Below are 20,117 nucleotides of genomic sequence, written 5' to 3'. Positions count from 1 at the left end.
TCACTAGTTTCTTATGTGGGTTCATCATGGCTTGAAGAGGGCCTTGACTCTAAGATACATCATATAATTCAGATGTCTCATAATTATCTGAACATATTAAACAATGTTGTCAACAGTCTATTGGATTGAGCTGGGCATGACTAAATATGTATTTGTATGTTTTGATTTGCTGCATTAGCCTACAATAAATAGTAGCTATTAATCTAAGGGTAGATTACTTGTCATTCTGGCTGACTTAAAACCTAAAAGTCAGCAAAAATGTAAGTATCCTTAGTTTAATGTCTGCTAATATTGTAATGCAGCCAATCAAAATATTCAAAATCTGTTTACATAAATCTTATTATCATGCTGGCTAGCAGTATGGAATGTTAATCATCGCATTATCTCCACTTATCCAACGGGTGATCTGATTGGTTCCTAACTGTTGTATAATGAGCGTATACATAACTGCTATGACGCCCAATCATTTTGTGAAAGTTTGCGTATCACTCCGCGCCTGGAAGTAGAAACAGTTACAAAGTAGCAGTTGTTGGTAGTAGCCTAGGAAACGGAACTTAGTAGAAAGGGTAACTTACAAAGTAGCAGTTGTTGGGAGTGGCCTAGGAAACTTTATCACACGGAAATGTACACGCGGTGAGTGAACTGCTCCATAGGATAAATTGCCGGCGAACCGCTCTAACCGAGCCTTCTCTCGGAGGGACGCTAAAGTGTGTTGCATAGCGACCGTCGTTGATTTGGAAGGCAGCCAGGAGGGACTACTTCGTTGCATTCTTTAAAAAAACAGCTATTTTGACTTTTTTTTTTTTTTTTTTTATGTAGTGTCTGGCGGTGGAGATGCAAGACATCTTGGCCTGAGCCCTCCAGCTCACAACCAAACCAAGAAGTGTGCCTATGACTTTCGTTTTGCCATAATAGTAACCGTTGTATAAAAGCAATAGATCACTTCAGTCAGTGGTATGTGCTCATTATACCACTGTGAAGGGGGTCGCCGGCCCTCCGCTGCGCGTCAGGCCGAACGCCCCTTAACAGTGGTATAATGAGCACATACCACAGCCTGTCGTGATCTATTGCTTAATTATACCATGGTCTGGGTGAATACTCGATTCTGATTGGCTGGAGGGTGTAGGTTAAAAAGTGTTTACACCTAGGAAAGACGTTGACCCTATGAAGGCCAGGTTGCTTGGCAACGCCTGCATGCGGGAGATATTAAATAGTCCGCTCGACTTGTAAAAATAATGTAGATTTTTTGTAGATAGGTAGGCTAATGGATATCATGTGAATGGTAATGCAACCAATCTTTTCAGTTTTATCATCCAGTGCAGGCTGTAATTATTTTAGCAACAGTAGCGCTAGCTGCTAGGCTAGGCTTGTTATCAGGTTGTTGGGAAATTGTAGAGGAAGGAATATTATGGAGGTAGATTTGTGTCTTTATTATGCAATCAAAAATAATAGGTTTGAGAGCAAAACTTTCCACACTGCAATCAAAAAATAGGTTTGAGAGCAAAACTTTCCACACTGCAATCAAAAAATAGATTTGAGAGCAAAACTATCGACACTGCAATCAAAAAATGTTTTATTGCAAGATAAATTAATGTGATAAAAAAAATATTAATGGGAATCCATAAGATTTGTTTGCAAACCCAAAAGTTTTGTTTGCAAATCCAAAAGTTTTGTTTGCGAATCCAAAAGTTTTGTTTGCGAATCCAAAAGCTTTGTTTGCGAATCCTAAAGTTTTGCTTGCGAATCCAAAAGCTTTGCTTGCTGTTGAGCTGAATCTCGTGGGCGGGACCTACGCCGAAAGATGTAAGACACGTCTCTATTGGCCAGTCTCGTCCACAGTTAGTAACGAGAGAGGGAGTTCTATTTCATGTAGGCTACGCCGTCTAGGCTTCGCCTTATGGGCTTGTCCCGTGCGCGCACTTGCGCGCCCTGAAAATCCCGTAGGCCTCCCTGTCAGCCGACAAGGAGACCATGGCAGAGGAGAGCAGGGCGATGTTGTTGACCGCCGCCGCGGATTGAGAGGCACAAACGAACAACCTGTCCGTCAGGCCGACAATCTGCTTCTGGAGGCGGTCAGGGGGCAGCGGCTTTTCGGATGTTGCCAAGCTGTCACTCCGATCGAGACTGGCCAATAGAGACGTGTCTTACATCTTTCGGCGTAGGTCCCGCCCACGAGATTCAGCTCAACAGCAAGCAAAGCTTTTGGATTCGCAAGCAAAACTTTAGGATGCGCAAACAAAGTTTTTTGATTCGCAAACAAAACTTTTGGATTCGCAAACAAAACTTTTGGATTTGCAAACAAAACTTTTGGATTCCCATTAATATTTTTTTCATCACATTAATTTATCTTGCAATAAAACATTTTGTCGATAGTTTTCTCTCAAATCTATTTTTTGATTGCAGTGTGGAAAGTTTTGCTCTCAAACGTATTATTTTTGATTGCATAATAAAGACACAAATCTACCTCCATAGAATATACCTTTCTTGGTAAAAAACTGGGTGACGAACTGTCGACCGCTTTGAGCTCTTTCCTCTCTCTCTTTCCTCCCCTGACAACCTGACTTCTTCATTTCACCGACTGTGATACACACAAACTGACTTTAGACTGCTAGATTAAGACACTAGCCGTCTGCACTTGTTTCACAACGATCTGCCTGGCTGCTACTTTGCTCTGCAGTAGCGTAAGACTTGGGCTGTACCAAATAATGACAAATTAGAGGGGTGATAATAGGGTGAAGACTTTCTAATGATTTTGTAAAATGGAGAAACAAACCACAACAAAACAACGACACAAACCATTTGATGATTTAATCCGAAAAATAAATTTTATTTTTGCATATATTTTAATAATACCACCAGTGTCCTCTGGGGCGCCCCCATCAGTGATGCGCCCCTGTAATCATCCTAATTTACCCCCCCCCCCCCCCCCCTAAGGACGTCCCTTTGTGTTTGTGTGTGCGTGTTATACACGCGTTACACACGCCTTACACACGGCCTACATTTGTCGAGACAAAGACCTGGGGGATTTCCCTAATGCCCTGTCTCCTCGCGTCATGCACGCCCTGCCTCTTATGTAAGTGGTACTCTGGTTCCTTCCCCATCAGGCTCCCTACCGCCAGTCACCTGCAAACCGAGCAGACCTTCACACCAGAAAGTGAGTGAAGTTCCCTTTCTATTTCGCTTTTGTGCCGTGCGTGGAGTTTATAGATCGTGCTCTACCTACATGCCGACCTCCAATTGCTGTTAATGTTATCGTAGTCGTCATTCATATAGTAATGACGACTGACGACGTCGTTAACGTTTGCCTCTCTTGCTTATGTCTTTCTCTTTGCTTTTAGACCGCAACGATGCCAGGTATCATTACCATCGACAGTCCCAATGTGAAGTACAGCGATACGCACATAGAGTCTCAGTACTCTTACCAGACCACCGCGGTACGCCGGGAGGGGAGCACCATCACGGTAAGGACATCCTTTACTTCCCCGGTAATACCGAGTATTCACGGTAGTCGATCTGCTGCCTTGATGGCGCAGATCAGTTTTGTGTCTCGGCAGATACATGATATTGTGTTTGCTTTGTATATTTAGCCGTTAAATCCTTGTATTGGTAGTCGTCTGCGCCTAATACCAGATAGAACTGACCGGGTGTACTACTGCCCATGGATGCGTTGAAACCCAACCCCTCTCGCCTCCTATTCTAAACTGCGACACCGGGCTGGATGTAGTCTAAACCAGGGGATAGCGGATGGTCTGCCCCATCATCTATAGATGTATAAAAACCTGATGCTAGTTTGCGCTATAACAGGGAAACCCTCTCTGCAGGAAGTCGATAGTCAACCAATTGTTCACCCAAAACTGTTTTAAACTTCAAACTGCGTCACTGCCGGCTACGCATTTTAAAAGAAGCTGCGCATGAGCAAAAGCACATCTCTGTGTTCCATTGTAGCATCTGAAAGTCATAGGATATTTAATAATAATAATAATAATAATAATAATAATAATAATAATAATAATAATAATACATTTTATTTATAACGCACTTTATATCAATTCAATGATCTCAAAGTGCTTCAATGCACATTAAAAGAAAAGAGAAAAATGCAACAAAAAAATAAATAAAATAAATAATAATAATAAATAAATAGCAGTTTAGCCAAAGGCTTTTCTAAAAAGATGGTTTTCTAGGCCTTTTTTAAAGAATCCACAGTCTGTGGGGCCCTTAGATGGTCAGGGAGAGCATCCCACAGTCTATTTAAAGAATTAGCGAAATAAAATAGTTGATGCATTAGATTTAGTTATTCCAAATGATGCTATTTTACGCAAATACGAAAATGTTCATGTTGTTTAAGTGCAATTATCAAATTACTGGCAAACTATTTGAAACTTAAACGTTGGCTATTATAGACTATACCCTTTCTAAGCGTTCAGCCAAGTTGGCTACACCCTACGACTAACGTGAGTCTGAGGGGCGTGGTTTCATCGTATCATAATATAATAGTGTTGTTTTGACACAGCAGTGCCTGAGGGTTTAGTTCCTTCTCTGGACGGAATGTTCCTTCTTTTGAGAACAGTTGTACTTCCCTTGTCTAAGCCCTCGGGTCATAAGTCCTGTTACGACACAGAGGATCAATGAGGGAAGGTTTAATAGCGCCCCGTTCACTTCAATAGGAACTTGTCTGACGTTTTTTATGAGACTAAACAATGCTAATGACCCCCCCCCCCAAATCCCCCGCCCTGTGTTGGCTAAACGAGCCGATCAGCGAAGACAGACGACCCGTTAGGACCCAATCAGCCGTCAGCGGCCAAGAGTTAGTCAAAGTGTGTGTGTGTGTGGGGGGGGGGGGGGGGGGGGTGGGGGTGTGTGTGTTGGGGGGGGGACATCTGTAGTGTTTCCAAGCGCTTTCTAGAATTCTTTTCAAACATCCCCTGGCCTTCTTTCAGGGACTCAGTCAACACACACACACACACAAACACACACACACACACACACAGACACACACACACACAAACACACACACACACACACACACACACACACACACACACACACACACACACACACACACACACACACACACACGCACGCACGCACGCACGCACGCACGCACACACACACACACACACGTGGACACAAGTGTGCACACTCACAGACTTAACAGCTTCTGTCTCCCCACCCCCTTGGCTCAGGTCTCCCCCGGCACCCATGAGATGACCTTCCGGACGGAGAGGACCGTGCCCCGGGTGGGGGTGATGCTGGTCGGGTGGGGCGGCAACAACGGCAGCACCGTCACCGCCGCCGTCCTGGCCAACCGGATGGGGCTCAGCTGGACCACCAAGACCGGGGAGAAGGTAAGAAAGACCCCCATACCCCCTGGGGCCGGGGGATTAATCAAATTTTTGTTCGCAATTTCGATTTCAGCGTCAAACGATCACAAAACCGAGTTGTTGATTATTACAGCTGTATACATATCTGTACATTGCTTTACATATTAATTTAACATTTTCCATTTGACCATTTTTTGCATTTTTCTAAGGCGAAATTTCAAAGTTGTCAGTTACCAAGTGAGACATGCTGAATCTTGTTTCAATCTATCAATTCTATTTTTTACAGCATAGGTGAGGGCACACTGGAAATGGCAACATATTAGGGATGGGCACGAGTAGTAAATTCCAAACTCGAGTGTCTCGAAGGAATTCCTCGAGGATCACTCGAGTACTCGTTTAATCAAATCTATTTTTAGAATGCAACGCATCTGCAGCAGGAATAGGCCTAATGATGAACGGCAACTTTAACAACCAAACATGTAATGCTTATTCTCCATCAAAACAGTCATAGTTATCAGAGTATTCATTATTTATTTTTGCAAACGTTCAAAACACATTTTCCTTACAAAAATAAATATGCGTCTCACAATTTAAATCAGGTCGAACAAAGGCCTGTAACGGTTTAAAAAAAGCAAAAACGAAACAAGTAGCCTAACCATTGCGAATAATTTAAAGCTGCAAATAAAGCGGCAGCAAATGGACTATGGAAATACTCAGCGTTGTGATCTTCTCTACACGGCCGGGATTACAGCTGCGTCTTGCGGTGGTGAAAATAGCCGACACACTTGGTTGCTGCGGGTCTGCTTTCCCGAACTCACCGTTGTGTTTCAGGAGCATATGTTGCCGCATAGTACTTGTAGTACTCTGGTAGCTCGATTTCGCTTGGCATATTTTACATTTCACCTTATGATCTCCTATTTCTGATCTAGTATTTCAATTCTTCGCTGCGCTTTGCTTTAAGCCATCTCTTAACTTTTTGAATTCTGGCGTGCCAGCACACGGCAACGCGCCACACAGAAATTTGATACATTTAATTTGCTTTGTGCCCACGGCATGCGTTAGTGGCAACGCACAGAAAATTGATACATTTGCTTCAGAAAATTTTGTTTGTGTGTGTATATGCAAACTCGAGTTTGCCTGTCCACCAACTGAGTTCATTTGTAACGAGGAGTACTCGAGTAATCGATTCCTCACGCCCATTCCTAGAACATATATTTTATGTCAAGATGGTCAACTTGGACACTTCCAGAACATATAGGAATATGATAAGGCATGGTTATGTAAAAGAAAATACAGAGATTTCTTTCTTTCAACTGGATTAACCTTTATTTCAGAAGCTTTGGTTAGTATAAATTAAGAAGTAAAGTAAATTAGGAAATGATCTTGCGCCCCAAGGGGCGGCTCGGTGAAAGGAGGAGGCGTGTTCTGGCGCAAGCGTTCCCTGGTGCTATCTTGCAGTTTCAGAAACCACTTGCGCCACAAACCAGGAAATACCTGGTTTAAAGTCAATGGCGCGTTGTTCAGATGCTATTTGCAGGGCGCATAATGTTGCTCGTGCACCTCGCGCATACACTTTGCTTCTGTCATCTATCTAGCCACACATTCTTGGTAAATTATTTGGGAAAGAACAGCTGATACAGCGGTAATAAGTTGTACTTTTAAATCAATGCATCTGCAAACACCGTACAGCAAACACATATTTTCTTGACACAGACATCGTGTACATGCCCATAACTTTTAGGATTGATGAGTATTTGATCGTGAGAAAACATGTACATGGGGGGGCGCGTGTGCGTATGTGTGACACACACGCGCGCGCGGGTGCGCGTGTCTGCGTCCATCTGTTTAAACACACGCAAACTAAACACGTAACGCATAATACAGTCCATGGAAAAGCATATTAACAGGGGGACACATGCATATTAGGAACACAAGTCGATAACGATAATGTATACAATACTGATAAGAAACTATGTTTATAATGTATTGCGTATATCATTAAATAGAACCACAGTTAACGCATATACGTTTTCTTTGCCGAAATTTATTTGAGGACTTAGGAAGAAGGTTTTCTTCCACAGTATTTCTGAAGTTGTGGAAGAAAACCTTATTCCGTGTGTGAATTAGACCATATTATTTGTCCATAAACTGAGCCATTTGAAGTTTGAAATTCATGTGCATCTGTCTCATCGGAGACTGCAGACGCGCTGTCAAAATATGAACTCGTCAGATTTAGGGGATGGGAGCTGGCACTCTCATTAGTTTATTGCACGTTACGCCCAAACCACACCTATGGATAATTAGGCTACTTCAGACCAACCCTTTTTAGATATACGCCGGGCGCAAGAGTCATTTTTCGCACCGGTAAACTAGCGACATCGCCGTAGAACTGCCCACAAAGCTACTTACGCTTGGCGCTGCTCACTTGCATTTCAGACCGTTAAAATAGGGCCCCTAGTCTCTATCTCTCTTACACACACACGCACGTTCGCTCAGCCTCTTCATTCCTACTAAAGATACTCTCCCCTCCTCGGATCAGCACAGAAGACCCCTCATTAAGAGCTTCATGTGCTGACAGATCTAGTAGGCCCTTAAGTTCTTAACTCTAGTTCATACAGAGATGGATCACAGATCTAGCAGACCATTACGTTCTTAACTCTAGTTCTTACAGAGAGCATCATACCTTATATGGGCATTCCTTCTGGCAGTTGGTCTCTTCTTGTTCATGTTTTGTTTTACGTAACAGAAACAACCCAGTAAATATAATGAGATATGAATCAGGACATAATTTCGATTTTGAACCACTGTATTATCAATTGAAATTATAAAAAATACCCAAATCTAAATAAACATATGACACAATGCATGCTCCCCTGTCATTCAAACACATAAATTGTCATTCAATCATTCAATTGGTCAAGTGAAATGAGTCGCTTAATTGGCTATTTTTCTGTGTAATGTGCAATGCCGAAAGTCCTACAAGTCAACAAATGCATCTGACAATAGGATGGAGCTTTAAAAAATAGATGGCAAAAAATATGCATAGTAATGATGATATATGTGATGTAATATATAAAAGAAAATAGTAAAATCAAGATAAACAAACATGGACGAAATGAAGAAATTGTCTAACGACGGAATTTCTTTGCCTCCCCAGAGGGCCAACTACTTCGGCTCCCTCTTCCAGTCGTCCACCGTGAGCTTAGGAATGGCGCCCGAAGGGGAGGTCCACGTGCCGTTCCGTGACCTTTTACCCATGGTGCACCCTGATGATATCATCTTTGATGGTATGCCTGATCCTACACCGTCCACTCTCTGCCCTCCCCCCTCCAGAGAGAGAGACAGAAGGAGAGAGAGAGAGAGACCGAGCGATAGGGGGGGAGAGAGAGACAGGGAGACAGAAGTAGAGCGAGAGAGACAGGGATAGATAAGGACAGGTAAGAGGGTTGACCCTTGACCCCAGGCAGTTAGGACCCTCACCTAGGCGGAGACGGCTGGAGAGCCGTCTGTTGTTGGGACGCAGACTCTCTCTCTCTCCTGAATTCCAACGTGGCACTACACTGATGAGATCAGATCACTGAAGATTGTTTCAGATGTTACACAGGGGACGGATCTGAAGATAGATAGAAGCATTGTTCAGGCAACAGTCATCAGACCCAGTACTCCGCACTGAGACTCAAAGAGATCCGTATTTAATACAACCAGGACAGCATTCCCTTTGTTAATCTGTTTGCGTGTGTGTGTGTGTGTGTGTGTGTGTTGGTCAGGCTGGGACATTTCATCAATGGATTTAGGGCGGGCAATGGAACGAGCCCAAGTCCTTGATTGGTCACTGCAGGAGGAGCTCCGCCCCCACATGAGCAGCCTGAAACCCCGCCCCTCCATCTTCATCCCAGAATTCATTGCTGCAAACCAGGAGAGCAGAGCTGACAACGTCCTGTCAGGCACCATCGCAGAACAGGTAACGTTGGTCTCTTCGAGATGTTCCCTCAGCCAACCACCATCAGGAACTTTTAACCAACCAACACATTCCCACAGTGACCCGTCTGGGCCGCTACCGCATGGACCACCCATTAACTAGATCTCTCAGCAGTGTGATGCTAACTGACTCAAGTAGCTCCCATGAGGTGAGCTCTTCTATTGGTCGCAGCATCAGTGCGTCCACGCAAGCTTCATTTCTAAGCATTTCTCAGGCTCAAGCAGCGGAGGTTTCTGCTGGAATGTCCGAAATCAATCTAAGCATCAGTACCCCCACACTCGGACGATAAGCACCGGACGCCTTCTAAGTGGATGGTAGCTGAAGGATCTCACTTCTATATAACGGTGACATCACATGCCAATCATTGAGCTTACGCTACGACCTCAGACCCGCAAACATGCATTCACGCACACACGCACGCACGCACAAAATCTCACAATTGTAACCGTGTAGCTACGATGTGCCAAGCAGTTTTTCCCCTCACTGTGTTCATGCCGTGTTGTTGGTAGAGGAGCAGCTCACTGAAGGAGCCCTTACTGTCCAGGTGGAGCAGATCCGGGCCGACATCAGGGACTTCTGGCAGTCCAGCGGCGTGGACAAGGTGATTGTGCTGTGGACCGCCAACACGGAGCGCTTCTGTGACCTCACCCCCGGCGTGAACGACACGGCAGAGAACCTGCTGGCCACCATTCAGGTGAGTCCGACCGGGGGTTGATCCACCAGCAGATCGCCCCGCCGGAGTGACACTGAAGGTCTTTAGGATAAATCCCAGGGGTAACCCTGGCCAATGGCACCACAGACACTCAGCTCGTCTGGTCTCTGTTCCACGGTGGTACGGGGAGTTGTCCCCAAACCTGATATCATACACTGCATTAAGCTCTGGTCTTGGCTCCCCATGTCTGGGGGAGGTGTCCCCCCCCTCCACATGTCAAACACTGTGTTAAAGTCTGCTCTCCGCCCCCCAGCGAGGCGGGGAGGTGTCCCCCTCCACGCTGTTCGCAGTGGCCAGCATCCTGGAGGGCTGCGCCTACATCAACGGCGCCCCCCAGAACACCTTCGTCCCCGGGGCAGTGGAGCTGGCGGTGCAGAAAGGGGTCTTCATCGGCGGGGACGACTTCAAGTCGGGACAGACGAAGATCAAGTCGGTGCTTGTGGACTTCCTGGTTAGCGCCGGTATCAAGGTGAGAATGAAGGAAGATGTAGTCATGTAATGAAGGCATCAAGGTAAGAAGGAAAGGAAGCAAGGTGGGAAGGGGAGGAATGAAGGAACGGGGTATATCAATTCTGTATTCCATCCCTATGGTCCACACTCCCTACAGAGCCAGATGCCCCCTCACCCCCCTCACAAAGTGTCCCAACATCTGCCACCGGCTAACAGTATCTCCCCCCTGACAGCCCACCTGTATCGTCAGTTACAATCACCTTGGCAACAACGACGGCATGAACCTGTCGGCGCCGCAGCAGTTCCGCTCCAAGGAGATCTCCAAGAGCAACGTGGTGGACGACATGGTCCAGTCCAACCCCATCCTGTTCGGGCCCGGGGAGAAGCCCGACCACTGTGTGAGTGGGCCCCGTGTGGGTGTGTGAGTGGTTGTGTGTGTGTGTGTGTGTGTGTGTGTGTGTGTGTGAGTGGGTGTATCTGTGTGTGTGTCTGTGTAAGTGGGTGTGTGTGTGTGTGCGTGTGAGTGAGTGGATGTGTCTGTGTGTGGGTGCGTCTGGCTGGGTGTGTCTGTACGTCGGTATGTCTGTGTGGGTGTGCCACGTGGGTGTGTCTGTGTGCGTGTGTCTGTGTGCGTGTCTTTATGTGTGGGTGTGTGTGTGTGTGAGGTGTGTGCTGTTGTGTGGGTGGGTGTGTCTGTGTGTGACATGTCTGTCTGTCTGGCTGGGTGTGTCTGTACGTTGGGGTTATTATTTCATTTTGTTTACTTTGGCGCCACTGTTAGTCCTCCTTGACCCCTGGGTTGCTTGTTTTTTTGTGTAAATAAATATAACATAAATGGGAGTGTGTCTGTGTGAGTGTGTCTGTTGGTGCGTCTTAATGAGTGGGTGTGTGTGTGTGTCCTTTTGTGTGAGTTGGTGTGTGTGTATGTGTGTCTTGGTCTGTGGGGGTGAGTGAGGGTGTGAGTTTGTGTGTGTGTGTGTGTGTGTGTGTGTGTGTGTGTGTGTGTGTGTGTGTGTGTGTGTGTGAAAGTGGCTGTCTGTGTGTGATGTGTGTGTTCAGCCTGGGTTACAGGACGTGTGGTTCTGTGTTGCTCCAGGTGGTGATTAAGTACGTTCCCTACGTCGGAGACAGTAAACGGGCCATGGATGAATACAGCTCAGAGATCATGATGGGAGGCCACAACACCATCGCACTCCACAACACCTGTGAGGTCAGTATACTGGTAGAATGTCTGCCAAGTGGTTTACCCTGCCCTAAACTGACCATACCATGAGCCAATCCTATAGGACCCCGCCCTAAACTGACCATACCACGAGCCAATCCGATGGGACCCCGCCCTAAACTTACCATACCATGAGGCAATCCGATAGGATCCTGTCCTAAACTGACCACACCATGAGCCAATCCTATAGGACCCTGTCCTAAACTGACCATACAATGAGCCAATCATATTGGATCCCGCCCTAAACTGACCACACCATGAGCCAATCCTATAGGACCCTGTCCTAAACTGACCATACAATGAGCCAATCAATGGACCCCACCCCAAGCTGACCATAAAATGAGCCAACTCCATCCATCATAAGACCCTGCCCCGGCCCACCCATCCAGGCTCAGCTCAATCAAACTCAGCTCAATCAAACTCAATCTCTCTCTCTCTCTCTCTCTCTTCCCCCCCCCCCCCCAGGACTCCCTGCTGGCCAGCCCCATCATCCTGGACCTGGTAATGATGACGGAGCTGTGCCAGAGGGTGCGGGTTCGAGCGCCGGGGGAGCAGGACTTCCAGTCCTTCCACAGCGTGCTGGCCCTGCTGTCCTTCTTCTGCAAGGCCCCCCTGATGCCCCCAGGGGCCCCGCTGGTCAACGCCTTCTTCCGCCAGCGTGCCGCCATCGAGAACATCATGAGGTGGGGCACACGACGGGATCACAACGGGGATCCACCGCATGTGGGATCCTCCCGAGGATCTCATTTAAAAGGGATCTCAAAGAATCCATGGTTGTCGTCTGCTCTGTACACTTCTCACTGCCGGCTCACGCTCGCGGGAATTGCTTTGGTTCTTACGCTTCTATAGTCCCCCTACAGTTGTAAAAACAACACAAAAAACACCTAATCAACTACGCGTACATTTCTAATTCAGGGGACATGTCTTAGCTCAGGATGTTGACCTATGACCTTTACTGGCTCCTGACCTTTCTACTAGTTGCATGACCTTAGGACAGTGGTGACCCGACATGCCCGTACAAAGAGGCTATAGAGAAAAATGTTGTCACGGATTTGGATGGGAGGCTGGTGCCATGCATCACGACTGCGAGTTTATTCACTGTGTGTGTGTGTGTGTGTGTGTGTGTGTGTGTGTGTGTGTGTGTGTGTGTGTGTGTGTGTGTGTGTGTGTGTGTGTGTGTGTGTGTGTGTGTGTGTGTGTGTGTGTGTGTGTGTTTCAGAGCCTGCCTGGGCCTCCCCCCTCAGAGCAACATGCAGCTGGAGTACAAGCTGCAGACAGGGTTCCTTCCTCAACTCACCAAAGGCTTGGCCAATGGGACCAAAGCAGCCGCCTTCCATAAGGGGAAGGCCCTGCATGCCACCAATGGAAACGTTCATGCCAACGTAGCTCACGCCAACGGGGAAGGCTGGGACAACGACGTAGAAATATAACATGTAGAGCAGTGGTTCTCAAACTGGTAAAAAAAAAGAAAAAAAATATATATTTTTTTTTTGGAGACCATCGCGTCTCAAACGTCATCTTAACACAGAAGACGCAGCCTTCTCCTTAGTCTTATCATTTTTTAATAATAATTTGACCTTTTCAAAAAAGGTTGTTGGTATACAATTGTTACATGTGCCTCCTGCGTGAGCAGTGCATAGCTAAATACGGCCACAGGCCTACAGTACTGTATTTTGTTACATTTTATAACTTCTGTCATAATGATTGTATAAAAGGTTTTGAGGACCACTGATGTAGAGAGAGGCGTACGTGTTGTGGTTACTTTTAGTCCTCATATTTTTGTTTCCGCTGCTGGCGAGGTCAATTGTATTTCATTGTTATGAATTTTGTATTCAGTTATGAAAGTGGGTGATTGAGAAATGAGCCGGTCTATGAGCTGAAACTGTAAACTTTCACACTGTTTGTAGAATAACACTGAAGCCGATTCACGGGAGAATAAAGATGTCCACTAACCTGTTGCATCTCATTGTGTTATTTTCCAATGCTACTGGCCAGCCACTGTCTCATACTGGTTAAAGGTCAAGCTTGGCAGGTTTATGACTAGTAACACACACATAGTCACACATGGTTTACTGCATAAAAGGAGACGGAAATGAGTCAACCAAAACATAAAACGTCAAATCCATTCTATCAAGTTGTGCACCCCCTGATTTAAGATTCAGGAGATGGTACGGTTTTTGTCCGGGCCTTATTGTATAACACATTATTTACTGACCATTACTCATACGTGTTCATCCTAGCTTCAGGAAAAAGGATATGTGTGTACATTTTCTTGAACGTTCTTACTGTAAAAAAGACTTCTGCCTTTTGTTTTATTAAACAGAGATCAACGAATATTTAATGAAATTAACTAATCATGTGTGCCGATCAAGGCATGGATGCTGGTGGGCAGATATTCCATTTTGTCCCGATAGGGGGCGTTGTGCCCCCATTACGTCGACCAGGCGTGAGGCGCGTCCGTGACAACCACAACAGACGGAGACATCTTATGTGCTGGTGCACTGCGTGGTGGTTCCTGTGTAGTATTATATACAAACGACTAGAATATTTCTCACATCAGACAATCGATCGAGCAAATCTCTTCTGTTTACTACCCGAGGGTAACAATGGCGGAGAAGCGCAGATCGGGTGGGACTGCGGTTCTGCCCGAGGTCAAACCAACCCAGTCAGAGAGCGACAGGCTGCTCCTCTCTCAGCTCGGAGTCGGGGAGCTGCTCCGCGGGGCAATTCTGAAGATGGTGGAAGCCAGGTCGGACGACCCCATCGGGTTCCTGGCGGACCACTTCTGCAACCTCGCCTCCGTGTCGGAGAGCGCCGGGACGCCCGGCGTCTCTGACGGTGACCAGGTGAACGGCGTGCCGAGCGCATGCGCACAGGAGCAGCAGCATCTCAACAGAGCTCTGTGGCATCTGCGACTAGCCCATCACTCCCAACGGTCTGTCCTATTTAAAATCATCAGGTCACTGTAACAGTAAGAACAGCTACATGTGAATAAAAGGGCCGGCCTATACTGTACATTATGTCGGGTACCCGGCCTGCTTTATGTAAGACCTACTATAGTACGTGATTTACCTACTATTGGTATGTAAGGTACGTACCATACTAGGCCTTAGTGTTGTCATTTGTTTTGCAGACTGACGTCACAAATACAAATACACAGGCGTCTTATAACTATTGTTACAATACTTGGCATCGACCTTCATAAGATTTCGCACTGGCCCTCAGCGGTCTCCCATTGGTCCGGGCCCTTTTCGGTCTCCCATTGGTCAAGGCCCTTAGTGGTCTCCCATTGATCCTGGACCTCAGCGGTCTCCCATTGGTCCGGGCCCTTAGTGGTCTCCCATTGATCCTGGACCTCAGCGGTCTCCGATTGGTCCGGGCCCTTAGTGGTCTCCCATTGGTCCTGGCCCTCAGCGTTCTCCCATTGGTCCAGGCCCTTAGTGGTCTCCCATTGGTCCTGGCCCTCAGCGTTCTCCCATTGGTCGAGGCCCTCAGCGGTCTCCCAGTGTTGATTGGCTGTTCATGTCTCCTGTCCCCACCTGCAGCTCCGCCTTCAGCAACAACCTGCTGCTGGCCTACGACCTGTTGAGCCACCCCACCTCCGCGCCCCCCGGGGGCCGCCCCGACCCCGCCGCCTCGGAGGGGCCCCCGGGGGAGGGCTGCCCAGGGGCCGGCGGCGGGGTGCGGGGGGGGCTGTACACCCAGACGCTCCAGTGCCTGTGCAGCGAGGGGGGGGTCCCGGCCTCCACCTCGGCCCCTCTCCTCCGCCGGCTGCACTGCCAGGCCCACGAGGCCGTGCCCTACGACCTCTTCCGGCAGGGCGTGCTCACCTGTGCCGTGTTCTCCGACTACATCCGCCAGGCGCAGCGGCTCTACGCCCAGGTGGGCTGCCCGGCCGAGGGCCCCGCGTCCCGGGCCCTCTGCCTGGCCGTGCTGGGAACCCTGCAGGAGGCCCTGGAGACGTCGCAGGGCCCCGGGGCCCAGCGCTCCCCCAACGCCAACAACGCCAACGCCGCCCCGGAGGCTAACCTGAAGGCTAACCGCTACCTGGAGGCCAGCGCGAAGATCTCCTCCCACAAGGTGGCCCAGGTCATGGCCCGGGGGGGGCGGGCCCCGGGGCCCGGGGGGAACATGGACGCCAAGGAGTTTGAGAACGCGGCGGCAGAGCTCTTCATCGCCCGGGTGAGGGTGGTGTCCTAGAGGGGCGTGGCCTGGAGGATGCTACCTAGAGGGGCGTGGCCTGGAGGATGCTACCTAGAGGGGCGTGGCCTGGGGCGTTGTAAGGAGGGGTGTGGCCTAGAGGGGCAGGGCCTTGAAAGGTGTGGCCTGGAGGGGGGTCGCCATGTCGTCTGGTTCCAACAGATGTTCGTCTGTACCTTCAAAATAAAAGTGTCATGTAGCAGTTTAAAATTAAATAGGCAAGCTAAGTACAGATACAAAAGAAGTAGCATATGGAGGCTTAACTTAATGTATATATTTAATATTTATAATAAGGCTTGCAACAATTATTTGATGGCAATTTGCTGACACTCAGACATGAAAAAAGACTAAAAGACTTACTTATAAGCTGCACGTTTAGTTGCTTACTTTGACTCTGTTTCCAACCGTCCAAAAAAAAACACAAGTCAAGTACTTCCTGTGGGAAATCAGCTTTGCCATCTAAATTGCAATGCATTTGGTTTCAAACACAAAAATTGCATTGCAATGACATTTATTGAATGATCAAATAAAGTCCATATATCTAGCAATCATGTACATAGTGGAACACAGAGGTCATTAAAACAAACCTGTTGCCAAATATAACAAAATAATAACTTTGTCAAATAAATCCGTGATTGAGATGCATGTCAGAATTCACATTTGCTGTATTCATTTCGTCTGGATTAAAAATATTCCAAAACTAAAAAAATGGCCGTATCTTTTCTCTTCGCTAGGTGGCAGCACTGCAATTCCCGATATAGTTGCCTCGACCCCCACAAACAAGGAAGGCGGAAGCCACAGGCATAATACATAAACACTGTACACATGCGCCCAGTTATTTCCAGGATACTCAAAGAATAATATAAATTGCCCGACCCAGTACAACAGCAGTCTGTGTAGTCTACACACTCCGCTGAATGTGTTCTCCGTTAACTCTTGGTCGACCCGATTGTTTGGAAGATGAACGAGGACAACCGGCTGCGGAGTCTGATGTTCACCATGACCTACATGCTGATGAAGCGCAGAAGAGATGTCAACAACATCAACATTCAGAGACGCAATGAAATCCAGAGACGTGTTCGCCACCGTCAGTACTTCTTGCAGCGACAGAAGAGGATGTTAATGGTACGTAGGAAGAGGTCTACCTTTTTAATAAGCGGTGTGCCACCCATGCTGTACTGTATGATGGTGTTTGTATTGATTCGTGTCTAACCCACACTATGAGAGCTGGGATGTAAAAAATATAAAAAATATATACTCTTGGGTGGATTCCCTGCCTTGTACCAGGAAATGCACTTGTTTCACATCTCTTGAAATAGTTGATCACGATTAAAGACATGACTCTCTCTCTCTCTCTCTCTCTCTCTGTCTGTCTGTCTGTATGTGTGTCTCTCTCTCTCTCTCTCTTCCCCCCCCCCAAGATGATGACGGCGGTGGGAGGCTTCAGCTCCACCGTCGGCATGCGCACCCGCCCCTGGACCACCATGCGTTCCACCGATTGGTGGGAGCGCGTGATGACCCAGAACGAGTTCCAGCCCTCGGATTGGCTGGACAAGTTCCGCATGAGCCGCGAGACGTTCTTCCACCTGTGCGACGAGCTGCGCCCGCGGCTCACGCGGCAGGACACCAGCCTGCGGCGGGCGCTGCCCGTGGAGAAGCGGGTGGCGTTGGCGCTGTGGCGGCTGGCCGCCAACACGGAGTACCGCGTCATCGGCGCGCTGTTCGGCGTCGGCAAGTCCACCGTGTGCTGCTGCGTGCGGGACCTGTGCCACGCCCTCGCCGCGCTGCTGAAGCCCGCCTACCTGCGCGCCCCCGCTGGCGGGGAGCTGCGGGACTCCGCCCAGGCGTTCCTGTCCCGTGCGGGGTTCCCCCACTGCGCGAGCGTCGTGGCAACGCTGCACACCGCCATCCTCACGCCGTCCGCCAACACCGCAGACTACTGCAACCCTGAGGGATGGATGTCCGTTCTGACCCAGGTGGGACAGAACAGGTGTCTCCCTCTACCCCATTGGCCAGAGAGAGACTCCGAAACGTCCAATCAGGAGGGGTAGTCATTATGCTTTGTTTTGTAGGTGTCCGTCAATGGCCTGGGACAGTTCTGGGACGTCTGTGGGAGCTTCCCAGGTGGTACGGACCCGGCTGAGATCCTGCAGTGCTCCAGGCTATGGTCCTCCGCCTCGGAGGGCGGGCTGTCCCCGGACCCCCCTCCCCCCTTCATGGGACGTCCGCTGAGGTACTCGGAGGGGACAGAGGAGGGGTTTAACCATCCTGTCAGTTTGCATCTTAGCAGGTTGAGAAGGAAGGGGACAAGGCAACAAATCTATCGATATAATAATACCATGTGGAATAATATGAGGAATGCAACTGTTGACGAATGGACGTCATTGATTTCCAAACCGTTATATTATGATCTGGAACACAAGAATTGTGTGGCTCCATTCTTCCAAAATTGTCCAATTGAATTTAAGAGATGTATATCTGACTGATTGATGGTTTAAGTTGCAACACGTAACATTTCAACTATAGCTATTCCTTAAATCGACCCGGACCCATCTGTAGTCAACGATGATCCACAGTGAGCTCCATCATCTCTGGCTCTGCAGCTCTCATGACCGCCCTTACCCTCAGCGGTCGGCACTCGTTCTCACGGGGTTCTGCCCACTGGTCCGTCTCCCCTGTGCAGGTACGTCCTCCTGGGAGACGGCAGCCACCCTCTCCAGCCCTGGCTCCTCACGGCCTACCCCGAGGGCCCCGCCGCCCTCCCCGGGCCCCAGCGCCTCTTCAACCGGCGGGTGGCGGAGGCCCGTGGCGTGGCGGCGTCGGCCCTGCTGCGGCTCCGGGCCCGCTGGCAGTGCCTGGCCAGGAGGAACGACTGCCGGCTGGACCTGCTGCCCACCATGGTGCTGGCCTGCTGCATCCTACACAACGTGTGCGAGGCCCGCGGCGACGCATTCCGCCCCGAGTGGCAGGAGGAGGCCGTCCGCGTCGAGGCCAGCCAGCCCGCCATCCCCCGGGGGGGCGAGGGGCCAGAGCGGGGGGAGGCGGAGGAGGTCCGGAGACTCTTCTGTGACTATTTCCAACAGCAGGAGTGACTCCTCAACGTCATACCTTTCTAAGCACTCGCTGGGCTTTACGTCCCGCTACGGCGACGGGAGCTGTTGGATGTGGGAGGTCTTCGTCCCAAGGCTGTGTTTGAATTATGGAGAATCTTCCATGTAAATGGAGTAGGGCTTTTATTCGATATTTCATATTTTAACATGAAACATTTCAATGAAAATGTTGTGAATGAAATGTCGGTGGTCTTATTCTGTTATGTAAATCCTCTTTGTATGTATTTGTCTTTCATTCCTTTCATGCGTCATGCAACTTTTCAAAGCAGTGGTACTCGAAGGTTATGGATGGACTGGGTAATTGCAATTTTTTTTAATCTCTTTTATAAAGCCTCACTATGCACACATTCATTTACAAGTGCTCGGTTTGGTTCCCAAAAGTGTAGACTGCCTATTGAATGTACAAGCTGGTTGCTATGTTAAAGACCCAGGCGTTAGCACAGCCCTTCTGTGAAAGGGTTAAGATTACGTTGAACTTGGGCTACAGAGTTTACTGATTCCTTTTTAATTACAACGGTTCAACCCTTTCAGGTGTCTTTCTGGTGCTATTTCTTCCAGTAAATTGATGTCCTTTCAAATACTTATATGAAAGGAAACAAATGTATTGTCTATAATATCTATATACAAGTATATTGTTATAAGTATACGTACTAGTAACTGAGGTTTATTTTGGCTTGGTGTCACATGGTGCCTCAAATGATTGACCCGATAGTTTCAAGATTGCAATACCTTATCAGATACTAGGTAGGTTTATGGTATGTCAACAGTTAACTGTTATGACTCAACCGTTATAACTGTTGATACACTTGAGTGAGCACATGCAATTATACTCAATGGCCAAGAGATGTCACTGGCTATACAATATCTGGAAATAGACCTAAAATAGACAGTAGTACGACATAATTTCATGGATGCTTCTTTCACGTCGTTCTGTGTGCGTTAATGTTGTTGATTGATAATAATATATAATGTATATAAAATATTTTTCGAAACTTTCCCTGGTGTCAACAGCAATTCTTAAATTCAAACAATAGTATCTAATCGTCGCCTCTGCAGTTTACAGTCTACGATCTCTAGCCGTTTGGAATGATTTAATAAATAATTCAGTTCCTTCACAAAT

At 48.0% G+C, this 20,117-nt stretch overlaps 3 protein-coding genes across 3 annotated transcripts; all 3 read left to right on the top strand.

Annotated features, from left to right (window-relative positions):
* Positions 1–2,912: 2,912 nt before the first annotated feature.
* Positions 2,913–13,639, top strand: LOC115544125 (inositol-3-phosphate synthase 1-B). The gene is made up of 11 exons (XM_030356952.1): positions 2,913–3,154; positions 3,339–3,461; positions 5,187–5,348; positions 8,482–8,611; positions 9,092–9,285; positions 9,848–9,997; positions 10,269–10,484; positions 10,699–10,863; positions 11,562–11,675; positions 12,153–12,370; positions 12,907–13,639. The coding sequence occupies exons 2-11, from the start codon at positions 3,348–3,350 to the stop codon at positions 13,115–13,117; spliced, it is 1,674 nt and encodes a 557-aa protein (XP_030212812.1). The 5' UTR covers positions 2,913–3,154; positions 3,339–3,347; the 3' UTR covers positions 13,118–13,639.
* Positions 13,640–13,798: 159 nt separating this feature from the next.
* On the top strand, positions 13,799–16,587 carry tpgs1 (tubulin polyglutamylase complex subunit 1). The gene is made up of 2 exons (XM_030356966.1): positions 13,799–14,622; positions 15,233–16,587. The coding sequence occupies exons 1-2, from the start codon at positions 14,294–14,296 to the stop codon at positions 15,885–15,887; spliced, it is 984 nt and encodes a 327-aa protein (XP_030212826.1). The 5' UTR covers positions 13,799–14,293; the 3' UTR covers positions 15,888–16,587.
* Positions 16,588–16,672: 85 nt separating this feature from the next.
* Positions 16,673–19,993, top strand: LOC115544130 (protein ANTAGONIST OF LIKE HETEROCHROMATIN PROTEIN 1). The gene is made up of 4 exons (XM_030356957.1): positions 16,673–17,012; positions 17,309–17,863; positions 17,960–18,120; positions 18,571–19,993. Exons 1-4 carry the CDS (start codon positions 16,848–16,850, stop codon positions 18,977–18,979), a joined length of 1,290 nt encoding a protein of 429 aa, XP_030212817.1. The 5' UTR covers positions 16,673–16,847; the 3' UTR covers positions 18,980–19,993.
* The last annotated feature ends 124 nt before the right edge of the window (positions 19,994–20,117 follow it).

The sequence above is a fragment of the Gadus morhua genome, chromosome 5 (assembly GCF_902167405.1).
Source record: "Gadus morhua chromosome 5, gadMor3.0, whole genome shotgun sequence".
In the NCBI taxonomy this organism is placed as follows: Eukaryota; Metazoa; Chordata; class Actinopteri; order Gadiformes; family Gadidae; genus Gadus; species Gadus morhua.
This window is presented reverse-complemented; position numbering and strand designations above follow the sequence as displayed.

Bases quoted from the DNA above. Each gene is read 5' to 3' on its own strand.
- LOC115544125 (XM_030356952.1), top strand. From the start codon at position 3,348: ATGCCAGGTATCATTACCATCGACAGTCCCAATGTGAAGTACAGCGAT. The intron at 9,998-10,268 runs GTGAGTCCGACC...TCCGCCCCCCAG, and splicing joins ACCTGCTGGCCACCATTCAG to CGAGGCGGGGAGGTGTCCCC. The intron at 10,485-10,698 runs GTGAGAATGAAG...CCCCCCTGACAG, and splicing joins TGGTTAGCGCCGGTATCAAG to CCCACCTGTATCGTCAGTTA.
- tpgs1 (XM_030356966.1), top strand. From the start codon at position 14,294: ATGGCGGAGAAGCGCAGATCGGGTGGGACTGCGGTTCTGCCCGAGGTC. The intron at 14,623-15,232 runs GTCTGTCCTATT...CCCCACCTGCAG, and splicing joins CTAGCCCATCACTCCCAACG to CTCCGCCTTCAGCAACAACC.
- LOC115544130 (XM_030356957.1), top strand. From the start codon at position 16,848: ATGAACGAGGACAACCGGCTGCGGAGTCTGATGTTCACCATGACCTAC. The intron at 17,013-17,308 runs GTACGTAGGAAG...CCCCCCCCCAAG, and splicing joins GACAGAAGAGGATGTTAATG to ATGATGACGGCGGTGGGAGG. The intron at 17,864-17,959 runs GTGGGACAGAAC...TTTGTTTTGTAG, and splicing joins GGATGTCCGTTCTGACCCAG to GTGTCCGTCAATGGCCTGGG.